Source organism: Triticum aestivum, chromosome 4D (assembly GCF_018294505.1).
Source record: "Triticum aestivum cultivar Chinese Spring chromosome 4D, IWGSC CS RefSeq v2.1, whole genome shotgun sequence".
Classification (NCBI taxonomy): domain Eukaryota; kingdom Viridiplantae; phylum Streptophyta; class Magnoliopsida; order Poales; family Poaceae; genus Triticum; species Triticum aestivum.
In genome coordinates, this window is record NC_057805.1 from 453,247,529 (window position 1) to 453,267,022 (window position 19,494).

Here is a 19,494-nt window from a genome sequence, read left to right on the forward strand (position 1 = left end):
AGGTTCAAAATTATGACCGGACGGGCGTGATATCACGTTGCCGGAAGCTGTCAGTGGATAGAGCTCGTGTGAAATATATATATTCTCTCTGCGGTGGAATATGGTGTGTAACAGGTCCGGATACAATCATCACGTCCGAAGACTATCTTGGAGTTCGGAAGGAGGGGAACCCGCCTTGCAATGTCGAAGACAATCTGCGCGCCGGACACCTCGTCATTGAAGCCAGGTTCAGGGGCTACTGAGGGAGTCCTGTGCTAAGGGGTCCTCGGGCGTCCGGCCTGTTATCCATGGGCTGGACTGATGGGCTGTGAAGATACAAAGGCCGAAGACAATACCCGTGTCCGGATTCGACTCTACTTGGCGTGGAAGGCAAGCTAGGCGACCTATTATGAAGATTTCCTCCTATGTAACCGACCTCATGTAACCCTAGATCTCTTCGGTGTCCATATAAACCGGAGAGCATAGTCCGGATAGGACAGATTCATTACCATATACTCATACGCTAGACTTCTAGGGTTTAGCCATTACGATCTCGTGGTAGATCAACTCTTGTAACACTCATATTCATCAAGATCAATCAAGCAGGAAGTAGGGTATTACCTCCATAGAGTGGGCCCGAACCTGGGTAAACATTGTGTCCCCCGTCTCCTGTTACCATCGATCCTAGACACACAGTTCGGGACCCCCTACCCGAGATCCGCCGGTTTTGATACCCCTCTAGGACTGGAGTCCTAGTAGGACTCCCCTCTCCCTGGCGCGCCCCTTGTTGGCCGGCCTCCTCCTCCCCTCCTTTATATACAGGGGCAGGGGGCACCCCAAAGGCACAACAGACAATCTCTTAGCCGTGTGCGGTGCCCCCCTCCATAGTTCAACACCTCGGTCATATCGTCGTAGTGCTTAGGCGAAGCCCTGTGCCGGTAACTTCATCATCACCGTCACCACGTCGTCGTGCTGACGAAACTCTCCCTCGGCCTCAACTGGATCAAGAGTTCGAGGGACGTCATCGAGCTGAACGTGTGCAGATTGCGGAGGTGCTGTGCGTTCGGTACTTGGATCGGTTGGATCGCGAAGACGTTCGACTACATCAACTGCGTTACTAAACGCTTCCACTTTCGCTCTATGAGGGTACGTGGACACACTCTCCCCGCTTGTTGCTATGCTTCTTCTAGATAGATCTTGCGTGATCGTAGGCAATTTTTTTAAAATATTACGTTCCCCAACAGTGGCATCCGAGCCAGGTCTATGCGTAGATGTTATATGCATGAGTAGAACACAAAGAGTTGTGGGCGATAATAGTCATACTGCTTAACAGCATGTCATACTTTGATTTGGCGGTATTGTTGGATGAGCGGCCCAGACCGACATTACATGACCGCGTTCATAAGACTGGTTCTACCATCGTGCTTCCCACACAGGTGGCTAGTGGGTGTCTATTTCTCCAACTTTAATTGAATCGAGTGTGACTACGCCCGGTCCTTGTTGAAGGTTAAAACAGCACACTTGACAAAAAATCGTTGTGGTTTTGATGCGTAGGTAAGAACGGTTCTTGCTAGAAGCCCGTAGCAGCCACGTAAAACTTGCAACAACAAAGTAGAGGACGTCTAACTTGTTTTTGCAGGGCTTGCTGTGATGTGATATGGTCAAGACGTGATGATATATAATTTGTTGTATGAGATGATCATGTTTTGTAACAGTTATCGGCAAGTGGCAGGAGCCATATGGTTGTCACTTTATTGTATGAAATGCAATCGCCATGTAATTGCTTTACTTTATCACTAAGCGGTAGCGATAGTCGTAGAAGCAATAGTTGGCGAGACGACAATGATGCTTCGATGGAGATCAAGGTGTCAAGCCGGTGACGATGGTGATCATGACGGTGCTTTGGAGATGGAGATCAAAGGCACAAGATGATGATGGCCATATCATATCACTTATTTGATTGCATGTGATGTTTATCCTTTTATGAATCTTATTTTGCTTAGTACGGTGGTAGCATTATAAGATGATCTCTCACTAAATTTCAAGGTATAAGTGTTCTCCCTGAGTATGCACCGTTGCGACAGTTCGTCGTGCCGAGACACCACGTGATGATCGGATGTGATAAGCTCTACGTTCACATACAATGGGTGCAAGCCAGTTTTGCACAAGCAGAATACTCGGGTTAAACTTGACGAGCCTAGCATATGCAGATATGGACTCGGAACACTGAGACCGAAAGGTCGAGCGTGAATCATATAGTAGATATGATCAACATAGTGATGTTCACCATTGAAAACTACTCCATCTCAGGTGATGATCGGACATGGTTTAGTTGATATGGATCACGTGATCATTTAGATGACTAGAGGGATGTCTATCTAAGTGAGAGTTCTTAAGTAATATGACTAATTGAACTTTAATTTATCATGAACTTAGTCCTGATAGTATTTGCATAACTATGTTGTAGATCAATAGCTCGCGATGTAGCTCCCCGTTTATTTTTGATATGTTCCTAGAAAAAAACTATGTTGAAAGATGATAGTAGCAATGATGCGGACTAGGTCCGTGATCTGAGGATTATCCTCATTGCTGCACAGAAGAATTATGTCCTTGATGCACCGCTAGGTGACGGACCTATTGCAGGAGCAGATGCAGACATTATGAACATTTGGCAAAGCTCGGTATGATGACTACTTGATAGTTTAGTGCACCATGCTTTACGGCTTAGAACTGGGACTTTAAAAATGTTTTGAATGCCACAGAACATATAAGATGTTCCAAGAGCTGAAATTTGTATTTCAGACTCATGCCCGAGTCGAGAGGTATGAGACCCCTGACAAGTATTTTGCCTACAAGATGGAGGAGAATAGCTCAACCAGTGAGCATGTGCCCAGAATATCTGAGTACTACAATCGCTTGAATCGAGTGGGAGTTAATCTTCCAGATAAGATAGTGATTGACAGAGTTCTCTAGTCACTATCACCAAGTTACTGGAACTTTGTGATGAACTATAATATGCAAGGGATGACGAAAATGATTCCCGAGCTCTTCGTGATGCTGAAATCGACGAAGGTAGAAATCAAGAAAACCATCAAATGTTGATGATTGACGAGACCACTAATTTCAAGTCAAAGGGCAAGGGAAAGAAAGGGAACTTCAAGAAGAATGGCAAGCAAGTTGCCACTCCCATGAAGAAGCCCAAAGCTAGACCCAAGCCTGAAACTGAGTGCTTCTACTGCAAAGGAAATGGTCACTGGAAGCGGAACTGCCCCAAATACTTGGCGGATAAGAAGGATGGCAAAGTGAACAAAAGTATATATGATATACATGTTATTGATGTGTACTTTACTAGTGTTCATAGTAGCCCCTGGGTATTTGATACTGGTTCAGTTGCTATGATTAGTAACTCGAAACAGGAGTTACAAAATGAACAAAGACTAGTTAAGGGCAAGGTGACGATGTGTGTTGGAAGTGATTCCAAGGTTGATAAGATCACCATCGCACACTCCCTTTACCTTCGGGATTAGTGTTGAACCTAAAATAAATGTTATTTGGTGTTTGCGTTGAGCATGAATATGATTGGATCATGTTTATTGCAATACAGTTGTTCATTTAAATCAAAGAATAATTGTTGTTCCATTTACATGAATAAAACCTTCTATGGTCATACACTCAATATAAATGGTTTATTGAATCTCGATCGTAGTAATACACATATTCATAATATTGATGCCAAAAGATGCAAAGTTGGTAATGATAGTGCAACATATTTGTGGCACTGCCGTTTAGGTCATATTGGTGTAAAGCGCATGAAGAAACTCCATGCTGATGGGCTTTGGAATCACTTGATTATGAATCAATTGATGCTTGCGAACCATGCCTCATGGGCAAGATGACCAAGACTCCGTTCTCCGGAACAATGGAGCGAGCAACTGACTTATTGGAAATAATACATACTGATGTATGTGATCCGATGAGTGTTGAGGCTCGCGGCGGGTATCGTTATTTTCTGACCTTCACAAATGATTTGAGCAGATATGGGTATATCTACTTGATGAAACATAAGTCTGAAACATTTGAAAAGTTCAAAAAAATTCAGAGTGAAGTGGAAAATCATCGTAACAAGAAAATAAAGTTTCTATGATCTGATCGCGGAGACGAATATTTGAGTTAAGAGTTTGGTCTTCATTTGAAACAATGTAGAATAGTTTCGCAACTCACGCCACCTGGAACACCACAGCGTAATGGTGTGTACGAACGTCATAACCGTACTTTATTAGATATGGTGCGATCTATGATGTCTCATACGGATTTATCACTATCGTTTTGGGGTTATGCATTAGAGATAGCTGCATTCACGTTAAATATGGCACCATCTAAATATGTTGAGACGACACCATATGAACTGTGGTTTGGCAAGAAACCCAAGTTGTCGTTTCTTAAAGTTTGGGGCTGCGATGCTTATGTGAAAAGCTTCAACCTGATAAGCTCGAACCCAAATCGGAGAAATGTGTCTTCATAGGATACCCAAAAGAAACTGTTGGGTACACCTTCTATCACAGATCCAAAGGCAAGATCTTTGTTGGTAAGACTGGATCCTTTCTAGAGAAGGAGTCTCTCTTGAAATAAGTGAGTGGGAGGAAAGTAGAACTTGATGAGGTAATTGTACCTTCTCTCAAATTGGAAAATGGTTCATCACAGAAATCAGTTCCAGTGATGCCTACGCCAATTAGTGAGGAAGTTAATGATGATGATCATGAAACTTCAAATAAAGTTACTACCGAACCTCGTAGGTCAACCAGAGTACGGTCCGCACCAGAGTGGTATGGTAATCCAGTTCTGGAAGTCATGTTACTAGACCATGACGAACCTACGAACTATGAGGAAGCGATGAAGAGCCCAGATTCCGAGAAATGGCTTGAGGCCATGAAATCTGAGATGGGATCCATGTATAAGAACAAAGTATGGACTTTGGTGGACTTGCCCAATGATCGACGAGCCATAGAGAATAAATGGATCTTCAAGAGGAAGACGGACGCTGATGGTAGTGTTACTATCTACAAAGCTCGAATTATCGAATAAGGTTTTCGACAAGTTCAAGGTGTTGAATATGATGAGTTTTTCTCACTCGTATCGATGCTTAAGTCTGTTCGAATCATGTTAGCAATTGCCGCATTTTATGAGATCTGGCAAATGGATGTCAAAACTGCATTCCTTAATGGATTTATTAAAGAATAGTTGTATATGATGCAACCAGAAGGTTTTGTCGATCCTAAAGGTGCTAACAAAGTGTGCAAGCTCCAGTGATCCATCTACGGACTGGTGCAAGCATCTTGGAGTTGGAATATACGCTTTGATGAGTTGATCAAAGCATATAGTTTATACAGACTTTCGAAGAAGCCTGTATTTACAAGAAAGTGAGTGGGAGCACTACAGCCTTTCTGATAAGTATATGTGAATGACATATTGTTGATCGGAAATGATGTAGAATTTTCTAGAAAGCATAAATGAGTGTTTGAAAGGAGTTTTTTCAAAGAAAGTCCTCGGTGAAGCTGCTTACATATTGAGCATCAAGATCTATAGAGATAGATCAAGACGCTTGATAAGATTTTTCAATGAGTACATACCTTGCCAAGTTTTTGAAGTAGTTCAAAATGGAATAGTCAAAGAAGGAGTTCTTGCCTGTGTTGCAAGGTGTGAAGTTGAGTAAGACTCAAAGCCCGACCATGGCAGAAGATAGAGAGAGAATGAAAGTCATTCCCTATGCCTCAGCCATAGGTTCTATAAAGTATGCCATGCTGTGTACCAGACCTATTGTATACCCTGCCCTGAGTTTGGCAAGGGAGTACAATAGTGATCTTGGAGTAGATCACTGGACATTGGTCAAAATTATCCTTAGAGGACTAAGGAAATATTTCTCGGTTATGGAGGTGATAAAGAGTTTGTCGTAAAGGGTTACGTCGATGCAAGCTTTGACACTGATCCGGATGACTTTAAGTCTCAATCTGGATACATATTGGAAGTGGGAGCGATTAGCTAGAGTAGCTTCGTGGAGAGCATTGTAGACATAGAAAATTTGCAAAAATACATACGGCTCTGAATGTGGCAGACCCGTTGACTAAACTTCTCTCACAAGCAAAACATGATCACTCTTTGGGTGTTAATCACATAGCGATGTGAACTAGATTATTGACTCTAGTAAACCCTTTGGGTATTAGTCACATAGAGATGTGAACTAATCACATAAAGATGTGGACTATTGGTGTTAAATCACATGGCGATGTGAACTAGATTATTGACTCTAGTGTAAGTGGGAGACTGAAGGAAATATGCCCTAGAGGCAATAATAAAGTTGTTATTTATATTTCCTTATATCATGATAAATGTTTATTATTCATGCTAGAATTGTATTAACCGGAAACTTAGTACATGTGTGAATACATAGACAAACAGAATGTCCCTAGTATGCCTCTACTGGACTAGCTCGTTAATCAAAGATGGTTAAGTTTCCTGACCATAGACATGTGTTGTCATTTGATGAACGGGATCACATCATTAGAGAATGATGTGATGGACAAGACCCATCCGTTAGCTTAGCACAAATGATCGTTGAGTTTTGTTGCTATTGCTTTCTTCATGACTTATACATTTTTCTCTGACTATGAGATTATGCAACTCCCGAATACCGGAGGAACACCTTGTGTGCTATCAAATGTCACAACATAGCTGGGTGATTATAAAGATGCTCTACAGGTGTCTCCGAAGGTGTTTGTTGGGTTGGCATAGATCGAGATTAGGATTTGTCAATCCAAGTATCGGAGAGGTATCTCTGGGCCCTCTCGGTACTGCTCATCACTATAAGCCTTGCAAGCAATGTGACTAATGAGTTAGTTGCGGGATGAAGTATTACGGAACGAGTAAAGATACTTGCTGGTAACGAGATTGAACTAGGTATGATGATACCGACGATCGAATCTCGGGTAAGTAACATACCGATGACAAAGGGAACAACATATGTTGTGATGCAGTTTGACCAATAAAGATCTTCGTAGAATATGTAGGAGCCAATATGAGCATCCAAGTTCCGCTATTGGTTATTGACCAGAGATGTGTCTCGGTCATGTCTACATAGTTCTCGAACTCGTAGGGTCCGCACGCTTAACGTTCGATGACGATTTGTATTATGAGTTATGTGATTTGATGTACCGAAGTTTGTTTGGAGTCCCGGATGAGATCACGGACATGACGAGGAGTCTCGAAATAGTCGAGAGGTAAATATTCATATATTGGAAGGTTGCATTCAAACATCGGAATGGTTCCGAGTGATTCGGGCATTTTTCCGGAGTACCGGGAGGTTACCGGAACCCCCCTGGGAAAGATATGGGCCTTATGGGCCATAGGAGGGAGGCTAACCAGCCCACAAGGGGCTAGTGCGCCCCCACAAGGGAGGAGGCCGAATTGGACTTGGGAAGGGGGCGCCACCCCCCTTTCCTTCTCCTACTCCCTCTCCGTCCCCTTTTCCCCCTCCGGTAGAAGGAAAAAAGGGTGGGGTTAAATCCTACTAGGACTGGAGTCCTAGTAGGACTCCCCTCTCCCTGGCGCGCCCCTTGTTGGCCGGCCTCCTCCTCCCCTCCTTTATATACAGGGGGAGCGGCACCCCAAAGGCACAACAGACAATCTCTTAGCCGTGTGCGGTGCCCCCCTCCACAGTTCAACACCTCGGTCATATCGTCGTAGTGCTTAGGCGAAGCCCTGCGCCGGTAACTTCATCATCACCGTCACCATGTCGTTGTGCTGACGAAACTCTCCCTCGGCCTCAACTGGATCAAGAGTTCGAGGGACGTCATCGAGCTGAATGTGTGCAGATCGCGGAGGTGTCGTGCGTTCGGTACTTGGATCGGTTGGATCGCGAAGACGTTCGACTACATCAACCGCGTTACTAAACGCTTCCGCTTTTGCTCTACGAGGGTACGTGGACACACTCTCCCCGCTCGTTGCTATGCTTCTTCTAGATAGATCTTGCGTGATCGTACGCAAAATTTTTGAAATACTACGTTCCCCAACACTTGCGTCTATACTTAAGCATCAATGAACAAATATGTATATTAAAATAAAACAAAAACCCGACCTTTTACAACCACGAGAAAAAGAAGCATGCCCGATACTTATTGGTGTGAAACATAACAGAAACAGAACCGATACCTTTTAAGTCGGAAGGCAAAAATTGAAAAATAAATGAAAACAAAAAAAATGAAGTTTTCTAAAAAAGAATGAATTATTAACATTATATTACCTTTTAAGAAGAAAGAAAAATAAAAATTTAAAACAAATAATAAAAAATTTGTACACAGCTGAGGTAATTGACTGCGACAATTTTTTGATTACATCATATGTGCAACCGGTAGAGAGCTTGAGAAAAGCCTGTTAAAGTGTGTGAGAAGAAAACTGGCTATGAATGACACATGCAAACATTTTCTAAAGCTTATTAGTAGGTGATGACATGACATAGCTGCATGTGCTTGAAAATAGTAGGGTGGGCTAGCTTTTTAGATATAAAAGATAAAAGATTTGACCATCCGTTTTAATCAAGATGGCCTATTGTTGTGATTTTGTCATGTTATAAAATGTGACCTTCTATAAGTAGTGAAATCCAAAAACAACAGGGTCATGATAATGTTGGTTTTTTTTCAGTTTATCGAGAACCTCTTTCGTGTTTTCTTATTTAAAGATAAGATAAACCTTTGTAGTCAAACACGACAAGGTAGTTGAACCCTGTTCAACGTTAAGGCATTGGTTATAGGGCTATCGGTACATGGCGAGCACACACCCTTGAAAGTCTTAGTAATGGGCCGACCCATTTAGGGGACATACTACCTACTGCGATTTGTTTGTCGTGGAAGGTTTTGGGAACCTTCTAGCCGGTTTTAGAAGCTTTTGGTCGATTTTTTTATTAATTTTTCTATTTTCTGCCTTCTTTCTTTTTATTTTCTTTTCCGTTTTCATTTTATACTTCATGAGTTTTTTCTTCAAATTCATGATCTTTTTAAAATCGTAATTTTTACAAATTCATATTTTTTCATTTTCATGATGTTTTTAAATTATTGAACATTTTCAAATTTGTGTTTTTTTACTTCATGATTTTTTCCAATTCGCAAAATCTTTTGATTTCAAGAATGTTTTCGGAATTCTCATCAACCTTTCTTGACTTCGCGAATTTTTTCATATTTGTATTTTTTTAATTCACAAACGTTTTTTTATCATGATTTTTTTGGGTATTGGACTCCAGAGCTTTTTGAATTTGTGAACTTTATTCAAATTCGCAATTTTTCGAACTTTTTTGAGTTCCATGGACTTTTTCATATTCATGGACAATTTTCAACTTTGAGAACTTTTTTGACTTAGTGATTTTGAATTCATGAATATATTTTTCAAATTTATGGACTTTATAAGATCATGAAGATTTTTAAAAATCTTTTTTATGTCCTCAACTATTTCAAAACTAAAAAAACAGAAGATCCCGTTTTCCCCCTTTTTTTGAGGGGACCAGCTTTTTCCCCTAAACTTTATTTTAGTATAACACTTTTTCCCCCTAAACGAGCGACACGAATGAGCCGAACTGAAAGTGTGCAAAAATCCGGATCGTAGCACGGTACGGTCCATAGGCAATAACAGTGGGAAATGATGGCCCATGAGCAATATCCACTGGAGCCCAGAAACAGAAACAGAGGGAAAATGGATGGCGCCAACCCACCTTGTCGTTCCCGCCAAAAGGGAAGCAACAAATCGTTCTCCCCGTCCACTCCGATTCCCAAATCCTGAGATCCATCTCCTCCCCCTTCCATCCCATGGCGGCGTCGGCACCGACGGGCTGCTTCAAGTGCGGCCGCCCCGGCCACTGGTCCCGCGACTGCCCCTCCGCCCCGCCATCCTCCTCCACCAACCCCAACCCCAATCCGAACCCCGCCGCCGGCGCCGCCCGCTTCGCCCCCTACAAGCCGAGACAGTTCTCCAAACCCGCGGCCGGTCCGGATCCGGCGGCTCCGGCGGAGGGCGAGGAGGCGCCGCAGGATGGTGCTAAGAAGAAGAAGGAGAGGGCGACGCGGCCCAAGCTCACGCCGGACCTCCTCCTCTCCGACGACGGCCTGGGCTTCGTCCTCCGCTACTTCCCCAAGGCGTTCAAGCCCCGCGCCCGGCCCGGATCCGAGGTATGCCTGCCGCCGATTAACTCCATCCTGTGGACAATGAATACCTCCTTTCTCTGCAGTTCCAGTTTAATTAGATGATCAACCCCGTGTAGAAACTGTAGATGCAAAGTCACACCTGCTACATGCCGATGCTTTCATTTCTTGTTATAAACTTTCAGTAATTTACTGCATATGTGCCATCAAAAGTCAAAACATTCGAATAGATAGTTGTAACTTATGTGTGCTGCACATGAACAAAGAATGTAGCATCATGTTGCTCACTGCACACTTGTCATTATTCTGATCTCCGTTGGCCTCCTAAATGACTTACTGTCTTACTGTCAGGTGGAAGACCTTGGCAATCTGATCAAGCTTTACGCGGACTGGCACTCTCGCTTGATCCCTTACTACTCCTTCGATCAGTTTGTGCGCAAAGCTGAGAAAGTTGGGGCCAGTAGCCGCGTTAGGGTAAGCTTCTTTCTCCCTTTCAGGGTTTCCTTCCATGTTGTTACAGGTAAATTGAGTAGCCTTCAGACAAGTTACAGGGTTTCCTTTCAGGGTTTTATTAGCTCTGCAGGGTTAAGTAAAGTCACCTTACTTTGGCAGGAGATGGCTTTGTAAAGTCACCACTAACATATGTTATCTTGCTATATGGCTTGATGGCTTTGTAAATCTCAATAATGACTTGGTGTAGGTTTTATGACGGCAGGCAATAGAAAAGCAACACATCAACATAAGGTTATTCTCCCAAGTGAACATAAAAAGAGTACAACAATACATCTGAAAAAAGGAGATGTTATGCTCCTTGCCATTCACTTGTTCAGAAAATACGCCTTCTCATCAATCTGTTGGTTCTTGTCGTGGCATAAGATTATGTTTATGGGGAACATGTGTAGAATTACCGTATCCTTGAGATAATTCTTCCTTTCGGGGTTTCCTTCCATGCTGTAACATGTAAATTGAGCAGTCTTCCGAGCATGCTCAACTGAACTGATTTGATTAGCTCCTTCAGGGTTAAGTGAAGCCGCTGCCACCACAAATTCATTATGCTATTTCACTATGGGATGATGGCTGAATAAATCTCAATAATGACTTGGTGAAGTATATTTTCATGACGATAGGCAATGCAAAAGGCAAGGGCCTGCAACACATTGACGTAAAGATCTGTTAAACGGACATGAAAATGTACTCCCTCCGATCCATATTACTTGTCGCAGCTTTAGTACAACTTTGTACTAAAGCTGCAACAATTAATATGTATTGGAGGGAGTACAACAATACGTCTGTAAAAAGGAGTTGTTATGCTCCTTATCATGCCACTTCAGAACATGCACCTTCTCATCAATCTGTTGATTCTTGATGTGGCGCAAGATTATGTTTAGGGGGAATATGTTTAGATTTAACTTGTCCTTGAGCTATTTCACAGATTTCAATTGATTGTGTTGTCTAACATGGCTAGATACTTCTTTTAGTTTTCGGGTGCTTCCATCATGTCAGTTGACCTTGTTCTCCCTGGACATATGTATTCCTCACTGACACTGCCCTTCCTTATCTTAGAGATGCATTTCGGAATTGAAGGAAAGGGTTGCCAGAGGGGGGGATCCTACACTACTGCATCAACCGCCAGTGGAAGAAGTCATACCAGAGGGAGAACCTGGTCTGACCTCTTTGTTTTGTTTAAAGTGCACATACACATATCTCTGATTCTTGATTACAAGTACTTGCATGTATCTCTAACCTGTATTTGTTATATTCCAGTAACATCAAATTGCTCACTATCTGTTGCAGATGGAACCACACAAGAAGACCCAATCCTTGGGACAGAACCTCCGTCGACGGACAATCATGAGGATGTGGACCCATTTGCGATGGAAAGTGATGACGTGGATCCCATGCAAGAGGATTTGCTAAATGAAATATACGAAAAGACAGCCGATGTAAGTCAATACTCTGCCTTGTTTAACTTGACATAGCTGTTGTCAGCTCTAAGGACACATATGTAAGTTACGTGATTCGTCCCATCCATGAAATGAAAATAGAAGGTTCTTCAAAAGCGTTAGTAACAGATGCTGTTAGTGTTAGTATCCTGAAGCCATGCCTAGACATTATGGACTCTGTACTCTAGTTACTCTGGTAGGAGTGTTATGCGGTTTAAAAAGTGATGCATTGTTTCGTTGATGGCACAACAGGAACCTGTACTAAGATCTGGCGATGGAGGCGCTGAACAACCCGTGGCTCCAAGAGAGGCAGAGAAGCATCAAGATGGAGAGGATGGTGGCGGAAGCAAGCCAAGCAAAGTTGAGCTGACGGAGGAGCAGAAGGCGCGCATGGAGGCTAACAGGCTCAAGGCGCTAGAGAGAGCGGCAGCAGCTCGGGCTCGCGCGTCCCAGTCGCAGCCTACTACTGAAACTACCACCTGAAAGCGTGCAGGGTTTTGAATCACTCCGCCTTGCATGTTTGGGCGTGTAAGCATAGATGGTGTGTTTCATGAAGATGGTGTTCGTTGAAATTGAGGTGTAAAATCCAAAGAACCTTTATGTTCTCCAGTCTGAAGCTGGTGATCTGTTTGCGAGAAGAGTTGGTGAATGCTGCTTTATTTCTGTGCTGGTGGTGGTAGACAAGCTACAGAATTTAGGTGTTTTCTCCCAATTTGCCATGTAGGTATCCCGGTGCATCTGTTATTGCTCCCTGATTGCAACCTTGAGACATGCAACTGGATTCATATATGCATAGTTACTTTAGAATGTGAGATCTGAAGCTCTGAATGTTGATGAGAATTGGATTGCTTGTATGGAATCATGTGTGTCCATCATGAAGAACCTTTGTGGGTACATTAGCCCTGCCCTGGCGAACAAACTATCCTGCTTTTGGGGCCAACACGTTTCCCATTTTTTTATCCGAGAAGAGGAGGCAGGAGCCACCAGAACTGAACCTGAGTAAAGGCAAGTTGAAATCATGAGTGCCGTGAGGTTTACCATTCTTAAATTCCCCCCAAAAATGGACTTTACATTCTTATAATGGTATCGAAGCATACTACGCGCATGCACATGCACGGACGGATGGAATGGCCTTATCCCAGACCAACCGAGCAGCACTCGAGTTGGACGAAAAGGACGCCACGCCCTCCTCCAATTTCCGTTATCATGGCCTGGCGATGGCGGGCTCCAAATCGATCGAATCGAACTCACCAGGAATCATTGCGTGATGCCCTCATCCCGTCCTAGGTAGCACCACTATGCCAAGTTGCCGACTGACTGCAATTTGGTCGTGTGGAAACGGTGCTGACCAAATCGAGCCGGCCAATGGCGTCCCGGATAGCTACGTCGAAGCTGAAAGTGCCACTGCGTGCATTGCATTAGACTTGCTTCGTACACAATGCACGTAGCTGGCACTGGCTGTGTCACTGTCACGGCTCACCCTTGTAGGGTAAGTCTGGATGTTACTGGACGCACGCTCGGACACTTCAGTACTACCTAAACACGATTGTTGTTTGGAATTGGGTTGGATGTTGTGCAATTTTCAAACCCGGGTTAATACTTCAGACCGGTGTGGAAGGAAATGAAATCGTCCTTTTTTCTCTACCTGTGGGCTTAAATCGACACTATTAATTTCAGTGTCAGGGTTGGACATCGGGGTGAGCAGACTGAGCCCTGATGATTGCCCGGACAGCAACCGAGCCCACCCTTTAATTGAAGATGATAAAGTACGAGACCAATACATATATCGGGCGCATTGCTGAAATTCAGGAATTATTGGAAGCCAAAAGCAGAACGGGAAGAGAAAGTGAGAAACAAATACTCCCCCTCTCAAAATAAGTGTCCTTACCATAGTAAAACTTCGTTTAGACATTTATTTTGAGACGAAGGGAGTACATGACTCGTCGATGGGGTACAGTGGCACACGGGCACGCGATCGTTGCACGCCATTGGTTCCTGATGTCGGTAATCCCTTGATATGCACACCCTCGACATGATCGCTCCCCGTCCGTGGAAGGATCCTTGGGATTTGGAACGAGCCGGGCACTCGCCACGCCATGTCGTGTGTGCCTTACGTTACACGTTGCAATCCAGCTGGACGGAACGAGTCCACGTACGCAGAAGAGAGCGCCGACCTGAGCAAAGAGATGGGGACGGTGAGAGATCTTGGGCTTCAAGGCAGGGACTGATGGCGAGGCCTCGTGGGCGGGGGCGCTCGCCGGCGGATGGGGGAGGGTTGCGGCGTCGCCGTCGTCCGTGTCAGCTCACCCGCCCGTCACGCCACGGACAGAGACCGCCCGGATTTGATTTCCATCCACGACGCGCCTACGCCTACGGGAATGAATGAGTCGACACGAACCACGCCAAGCAACGAACAAACAAACAAGCGGAAACCCCCTGTTTCCAAACCCACAAGGGAAGCCCATATCCAACGGGCGCAGCGCACGCACGCGCGATCGTGCGGCACGGGCGCACGTCGGATCGGAGCCCGGTCGCTCGATCGGGCGAGCGATCGAGATTTTGACGGCTCCCCCAACCCCACTCCGTCCCCGTCCGGTCACCCGCCCGCCCGTGCTCCCCCTCCCGGTCGCCGTCGCCGTCTTGCCTCCCTTGAACGCTCCCCCTCCCTCCCTTCCCCCGCACTCCACACCGCGGCTGACTGACCACACGAGCCGGGTCGCCGCCACCTGGGGCCCGGCGCGTCATCCGTGGCCGCCAACCATCACCAAGAAAGAGAGATTTCGCGCCGTGCTGTCTGTGCGAGGAGCAGGTTGCAAGTTGCACTCGCCGAGCGGCTTTCGCTCCCCCGCCCGCCCGCCTGCCCGCATTATAATAACCGGACGAGGCCGCGCAAGCAACAAACTCTCGCAGCAGCAGCAGCAGCGGCGGCCTGACACAGAAGCTCAGCTCAGCTAAGCTAAGCTACGCCAGAAGCGACAGGGAGAGCACGTTGGCTCGTTCGTTCTTGAGATGAGGGCGAGGGTGGCGCTGGAGCCGCTGGCAGAGGAGCCCGGCGCGGAGGACGAGTCGGGGGCGCGGCGGCGGTCGGGGCTCCACGCCACGCTGCACCGCTGGGCGCGCATCCTGTCCGGCGGCGCCGCCGGGGACGACGCCCGCCCCGCCGCCGACCTCCGCGTCCTCCTCTCCGTCCTCGCCTGCCCCCTCTCCCCCGTGCCCATCCTCCCGCGCCTCCCCCGACACGTACGTATACCTATGCGTGCCCTCTTCCATGCTTGCTTTCGCTTATGTACGCGGCTTTGGGTTTGCTTTCGCTTATGTATGCTGCTGCTGGTTGCGCAGGTGGCCTCGTCGGCGCAGTACATAATCGAGCAGTTCAGGGCGACGACGGGGTGCGGGAAGCTGGAGGGGACGGCCAAGAGCATGTACGCGGCGGGCAAGGTGCGGCTGGCGATGCTGCAGGAGCCCGCCGGAGCGGGCCACGCCAACGGCAACGCCGGCCGGTGCCACGAGGGGAGCTTCGTGGTCTGGCAGCTCGCCCCCGGCATGTGGCTCGTCGAGATGGCCGTGGCCGGCCACAGCGTCGCCGCCGGCAGCGACGGCCGCGTCGCCTGGCGCCGCACGCCCTGGCTCGGCGCGCACGCCGCGCGCGGCGGCTCCCGCCCCCTCCGCCGCGCCCTCCAGGTTAGTCGCCATCCATCCATCCATTCATTCATTCACCTGCACCCGCCGCCAGCTTCCACCGCTCCACAGTCCACGCTCCCGTGCACGCACCGCGCGCGAGCTGGCGGTGCCATTTCCGGCGCATCAACCGTCGTGACGCCCACCGTGTCCTCCTCCATCTTTCCACCCTACAGTACCTTTTCTTTCCCCTTTCCCGCACCGCTTTAGTTACCATCACCGGCCATGCCACGGCATGGCACCGCATGCCTCCCATGCACCGTCGTGTTTACTGCCACTATAGTAGCTCTGCGGCGTGCCCATGACGGGCCGTCCCCACGCGTCTTCAACCTTTTCTTTTCCCCGTTGCAACCCGCTTTTGCGCATGATCTTTTCGCTTTGCTTTGCATCTGTGCGCCGTCCGGCACATAGGACGTACTACTAGTACGAGTACTGATTAGTTAAAATTTAGAAAGATCCACCATGTAATCGGTCGGAGGGCGGGAACAAGTGGAAGAATCTTTGTTAAAAAGCGGCTGGATAATGGATATACTACTACTACTCCCCAACGTATGCGCACTGCACAGTTGTTATCTTGGGATCCGAAGCTGGTAGCGCCGCACGCCATGCCATGCCATTGCCTCACTGTTCATGGCCGCCATTATTGATGCTCTCCTCCATGCTTCATACTCCCAGCACATTTCCTTTGTGAAGAGAGAGATCCACGTCTTGTTTGACTTGGCGGCTACAAGGCTTGCATTCTGCCTTGCCTCTGCTCACATGGGGCTAGAATATCTGCCCTCATCTTTGATAAAGTGCATGCCCACTGGGAGATGTCTGATCAGCATGTGTGAGCTCATTGAGCTAAGCAGATTGGCTGCTTTCTTTAGGATTAGTTATCCTATCTTAGCAACTCCCAAATCGAACCACGGATACTGGCTATGTGCTCTGTTCGACAGCTTGGAATCGCCCGAGAACACCACCACTGCTCTTATTCCCATTCTCTAGAGTGTGTAGAGTAGAACGATATACATACCACAGACACAGACACAGATCATACTGTGTTGTAATCTGCTGAAGCAAACCTTAATGATAGATTTTGTGGTAAATTTTACTGAATGAGTAATGCTATCTTAATGATGTAGGTCGTCAGTTGGTATTCTGAGCAAAGCTAGCCCAACTAACACTAGCAAGTAGACAGTAGTAAAATTTGATGCTGAAGTCACGATCTGATTCCCGAAATCTGTATGCTTACCCAACATTTATAGTTAACTCTGTAGAGTAGCTCATGCCTCCGCAGGTCTACCTGTTTGAACTGTTCGCTGGATCTATGTGGCGTTAATTACTTAATTAGTTAGGTCGTTCGCTTAGGCTAACTGCTAGCTCAACATGACGATGTACTTAGCTGACTAATTAGGACGACCCAGTTGAGTAATTGGGCCAGTTTCGGTCTAGAAAATAAGTACTTTTCTTCCGGATGGATGAGGAGTACGTACTGCTAATTAATTATTGTGCATTTCTTGCCTCTGCAACTGCAATGTCACTTCAAGACTAGAGAAAGTTTCAGCAAATTTCTTTGTATAGAAGATAGGAAATACAAGTGTGGCCTACTTGAAGAAAGAGTACGGAAGATGCACACAATATATACAGAAGCTGTTAGCTGTTTATAGTGGAGCAAAGATTGTACAATTGTGTTTAATTTAGGGGCACTGCATTTCTATATCGGCAGCGTCCTCTACTCCATGACAATAAACTATGCTCTAGTGGCATGTTCTTACCTAAGCCAAGATGGTGACACAACACGGATTATATACTCGTACGCTACCAGACTGCCAGCCCCTCTAGAATATTCTCGTAGGATATGAGTACTTTAATCTAACGTGTGTGTATTAGGAGTAGCTGAATAATTTTTCACCAGTTGGAGTAAATGGCGTAAAAATAGCAGAAATCCACGTGAGAGACTCTGTACTTGGGCATAAACTGATGGTCCAAAAGCGCCGGGCACTGACATGCTATCCATATGCCAACTTGCCAAGCAAGCAGAGTTATCTATCTGATCAACTTCACTGACATCCCATTTCTAGCATGTCATGCTGCATGTGTAGTGTCCACATGTAGAACTAGAAGCAGGCTGCAGTGCTGCAGTAGCTCACAGTTTTCGGTGTGGTAATTCCTTGAAAATTACATCGGTTCCAATGTTCAGATGACTCGCAGAGCTGCACTGTTCGCCGAAGTCGTTGTTAGTGTGACTAAAGAAAGAAATATTGATGTTGATCTTGTCCATGCACATGCAGGGCCTGGACCCGGTGATGATCGCGTCCATCTTCTCGACGGCGGAGCACGCCGGCGAGAAGCAGGTCGACGGGGAGGACTGCTTCGTGCTGCGCCTCGACGTGGGTCCCTCGACGCTGTCGAGCTGGAGCGACGGCACGGCGGAGGTGATCCGGCACGGCCTGACCGGGTTCTTCAGCCAGCGGAGCGGCCTCCTGGCGCGCCTGGAGGACTCGCAGCTCACCCGGATCCAGTCCCCCGGCGCCGCCGCCATGTACTGGGAGACCACCATCGCGTCCACGCTCTCCGACTACCGCGCCGTGGACGGCGGCGTCACCGTGGCGCACGCGGGGCGGTCCACGGCGCACCTCGCCCGGTTCGGCGTCGGCGTGCGCGCCGCGCGGGTGGTGACGCGGATGGAGGAGTCGTGGACCATCGACGACGTGGCGTTCGACGTGCCGGGGCTGGGCCCCGACGCCTTCATCCCGCCGGAGGAGGTCCGGCGGAGCCGCTTCTACGACGCCATGGCCGCCGGCGGCGGCAAGTGAACGTACTACTCGATCGTACGCAGGAGTGTAACACGTAGTAGTCCAGTAGCATTTTGTTTAGTTTCGTCGGTGTGTCGATTATTGTTTGTGATTGTGGCACCAAGAAAATGCAAGCGCGTGTACATACATATGTGTACCCTGGGTTTTTACCTAAAAAGAAAGAAAAACTCACAGTTTCTAAGTAGCTGCCTGTAAAAACTGAAACCTTCTTGAGATGAACTCCTTGATTTACATAGACCCTGCACCCGTTGTACAAGAATCCTGTGTTGTTCGTGCTGAAATCTGCAAGAAAGATTCAAGGTACATGTCTCCATGCATCTAGGAAACAGTTTTGTTTGGTTCTCTTATTCTGCCTTGTTAATGTACTGCTGCCTTCTTGGAAGTACCTTGCATGTGAGCTGCATTTGTCTGAACCTTTGTACTGACCTACGCTTGGTTCCTTGCGGCCTCCCTTGGTCGCTGATCTGCATGAGAAGTTGTGCAACAATATTATTGTTACATCAGCAGCAGGTGAGGTGAGTTCCAATGGAATCAGCAGAACGGCCATTCCCCTGGGCTGTTAACAACGATGGTTGGTGGCAGGTTTAGCACTTTGACAGTGTCCGCATACCCTCTTTCTCCTTGATGATGATGATAGTACATTAGCACGCGTCACTGCACTGTAGTAGCTACTACTGGCTGTCCGCTCCTCCTTGTCCGGAGCTGCGTGTCCCTTGCGCGGGCGGCATCAGCACTTGCGCGTGTCATCTCAGTGCGATCACGTCGCGGAAAAGTTGCGGGTCACGGTCGTCGTCGGGGGCCCTGCTGGCTGCTGCCGTGGGACGGGACGCCGGCTCGTCTTCTCCTTCTCCTTCTTCTCCACAGCGTCGGCAGCCGGGCGGGCTTGGCTGCGGAATCTGGCTGGTTTTGTCCTGCTCC

At 47.0% G+C, this 19,494-nt stretch overlaps 2 protein-coding genes across 2 annotated transcripts; both read left to right on the forward strand.

Moving 5' to 3' along the window:
* The first annotated feature begins 9,761 nt into the window (after positions 1–9,761).
* LOC123098549 (uncharacterized) lies at positions 9,762–12,907 on the forward strand. The gene is made up of 5 exons (XM_044520576.1): positions 9,762–10,184; positions 10,509–10,631; positions 11,721–11,820; positions 11,952–12,100; positions 12,353–12,907. Exons 1-5 carry the CDS (start codon positions 9,825–9,827, stop codon positions 12,581–12,583), a joined length of 963 nt encoding a protein of 320 aa, XP_044376511.1. The 5' UTR covers positions 9,762–9,824; the 3' UTR covers positions 12,584–12,907.
* A 1,871-nt stretch (positions 12,908–14,778) lies between these two features.
* On the forward strand, positions 14,779–18,757 carry LOC123098550 (uncharacterized). The gene is made up of 3 exons (XM_044520578.1): positions 14,779–15,340; positions 15,440–15,781; positions 18,052–18,757. Exons 1-3 carry the CDS (start codon positions 15,110–15,112, stop codon positions 18,574–18,576), a joined length of 1,098 nt encoding a protein of 365 aa, XP_044376513.1. The 5' UTR covers positions 14,779–15,109; the 3' UTR covers positions 18,577–18,757.
* Positions 18,758–19,494: the final 737 nt, after the last annotated feature.

Coding starts and splice junctions, on each gene's coding strand:
- LOC123098549 (XM_044520576.1), top strand. CDS start 9,825: ATGGCGGCGTCGGCACCGACGGGCTGCTTCAAGTGCGGCCGCCCCGGC. Junction 10,185..10,508: donor GCGCCCGGCCCGGATCCGAG/GTATGCCTGCCG, acceptor TCTTACTGTCAG/GTGGAAGACCTTGGCAATCT. Junction 10,632..11,720: donor GGGCCAGTAGCCGCGTTAGG/GTAAGCTTCTTT, acceptor TCCTTATCTTAG/AGATGCATTTCGGAATTGAA.
- LOC123098550 (XM_044520578.1), top strand. CDS start 15,110: ATGAGGGCGAGGGTGGCGCTGGAGCCGCTGGCAGAGGAGCCCGGCGCG. Junction 15,341..15,439: donor TCCCGCGCCTCCCCCGACAC/GTACGTATACCT, acceptor CTGGTTGCGCAG/GTGGCCTCGTCGGCGCAGTA. Junction 15,782..18,051: donor CCCTCCGCCGCGCCCTCCAG/GTTAGTCGCCAT, acceptor ATGCACATGCAG/GGCCTGGACCCGGTGATGAT.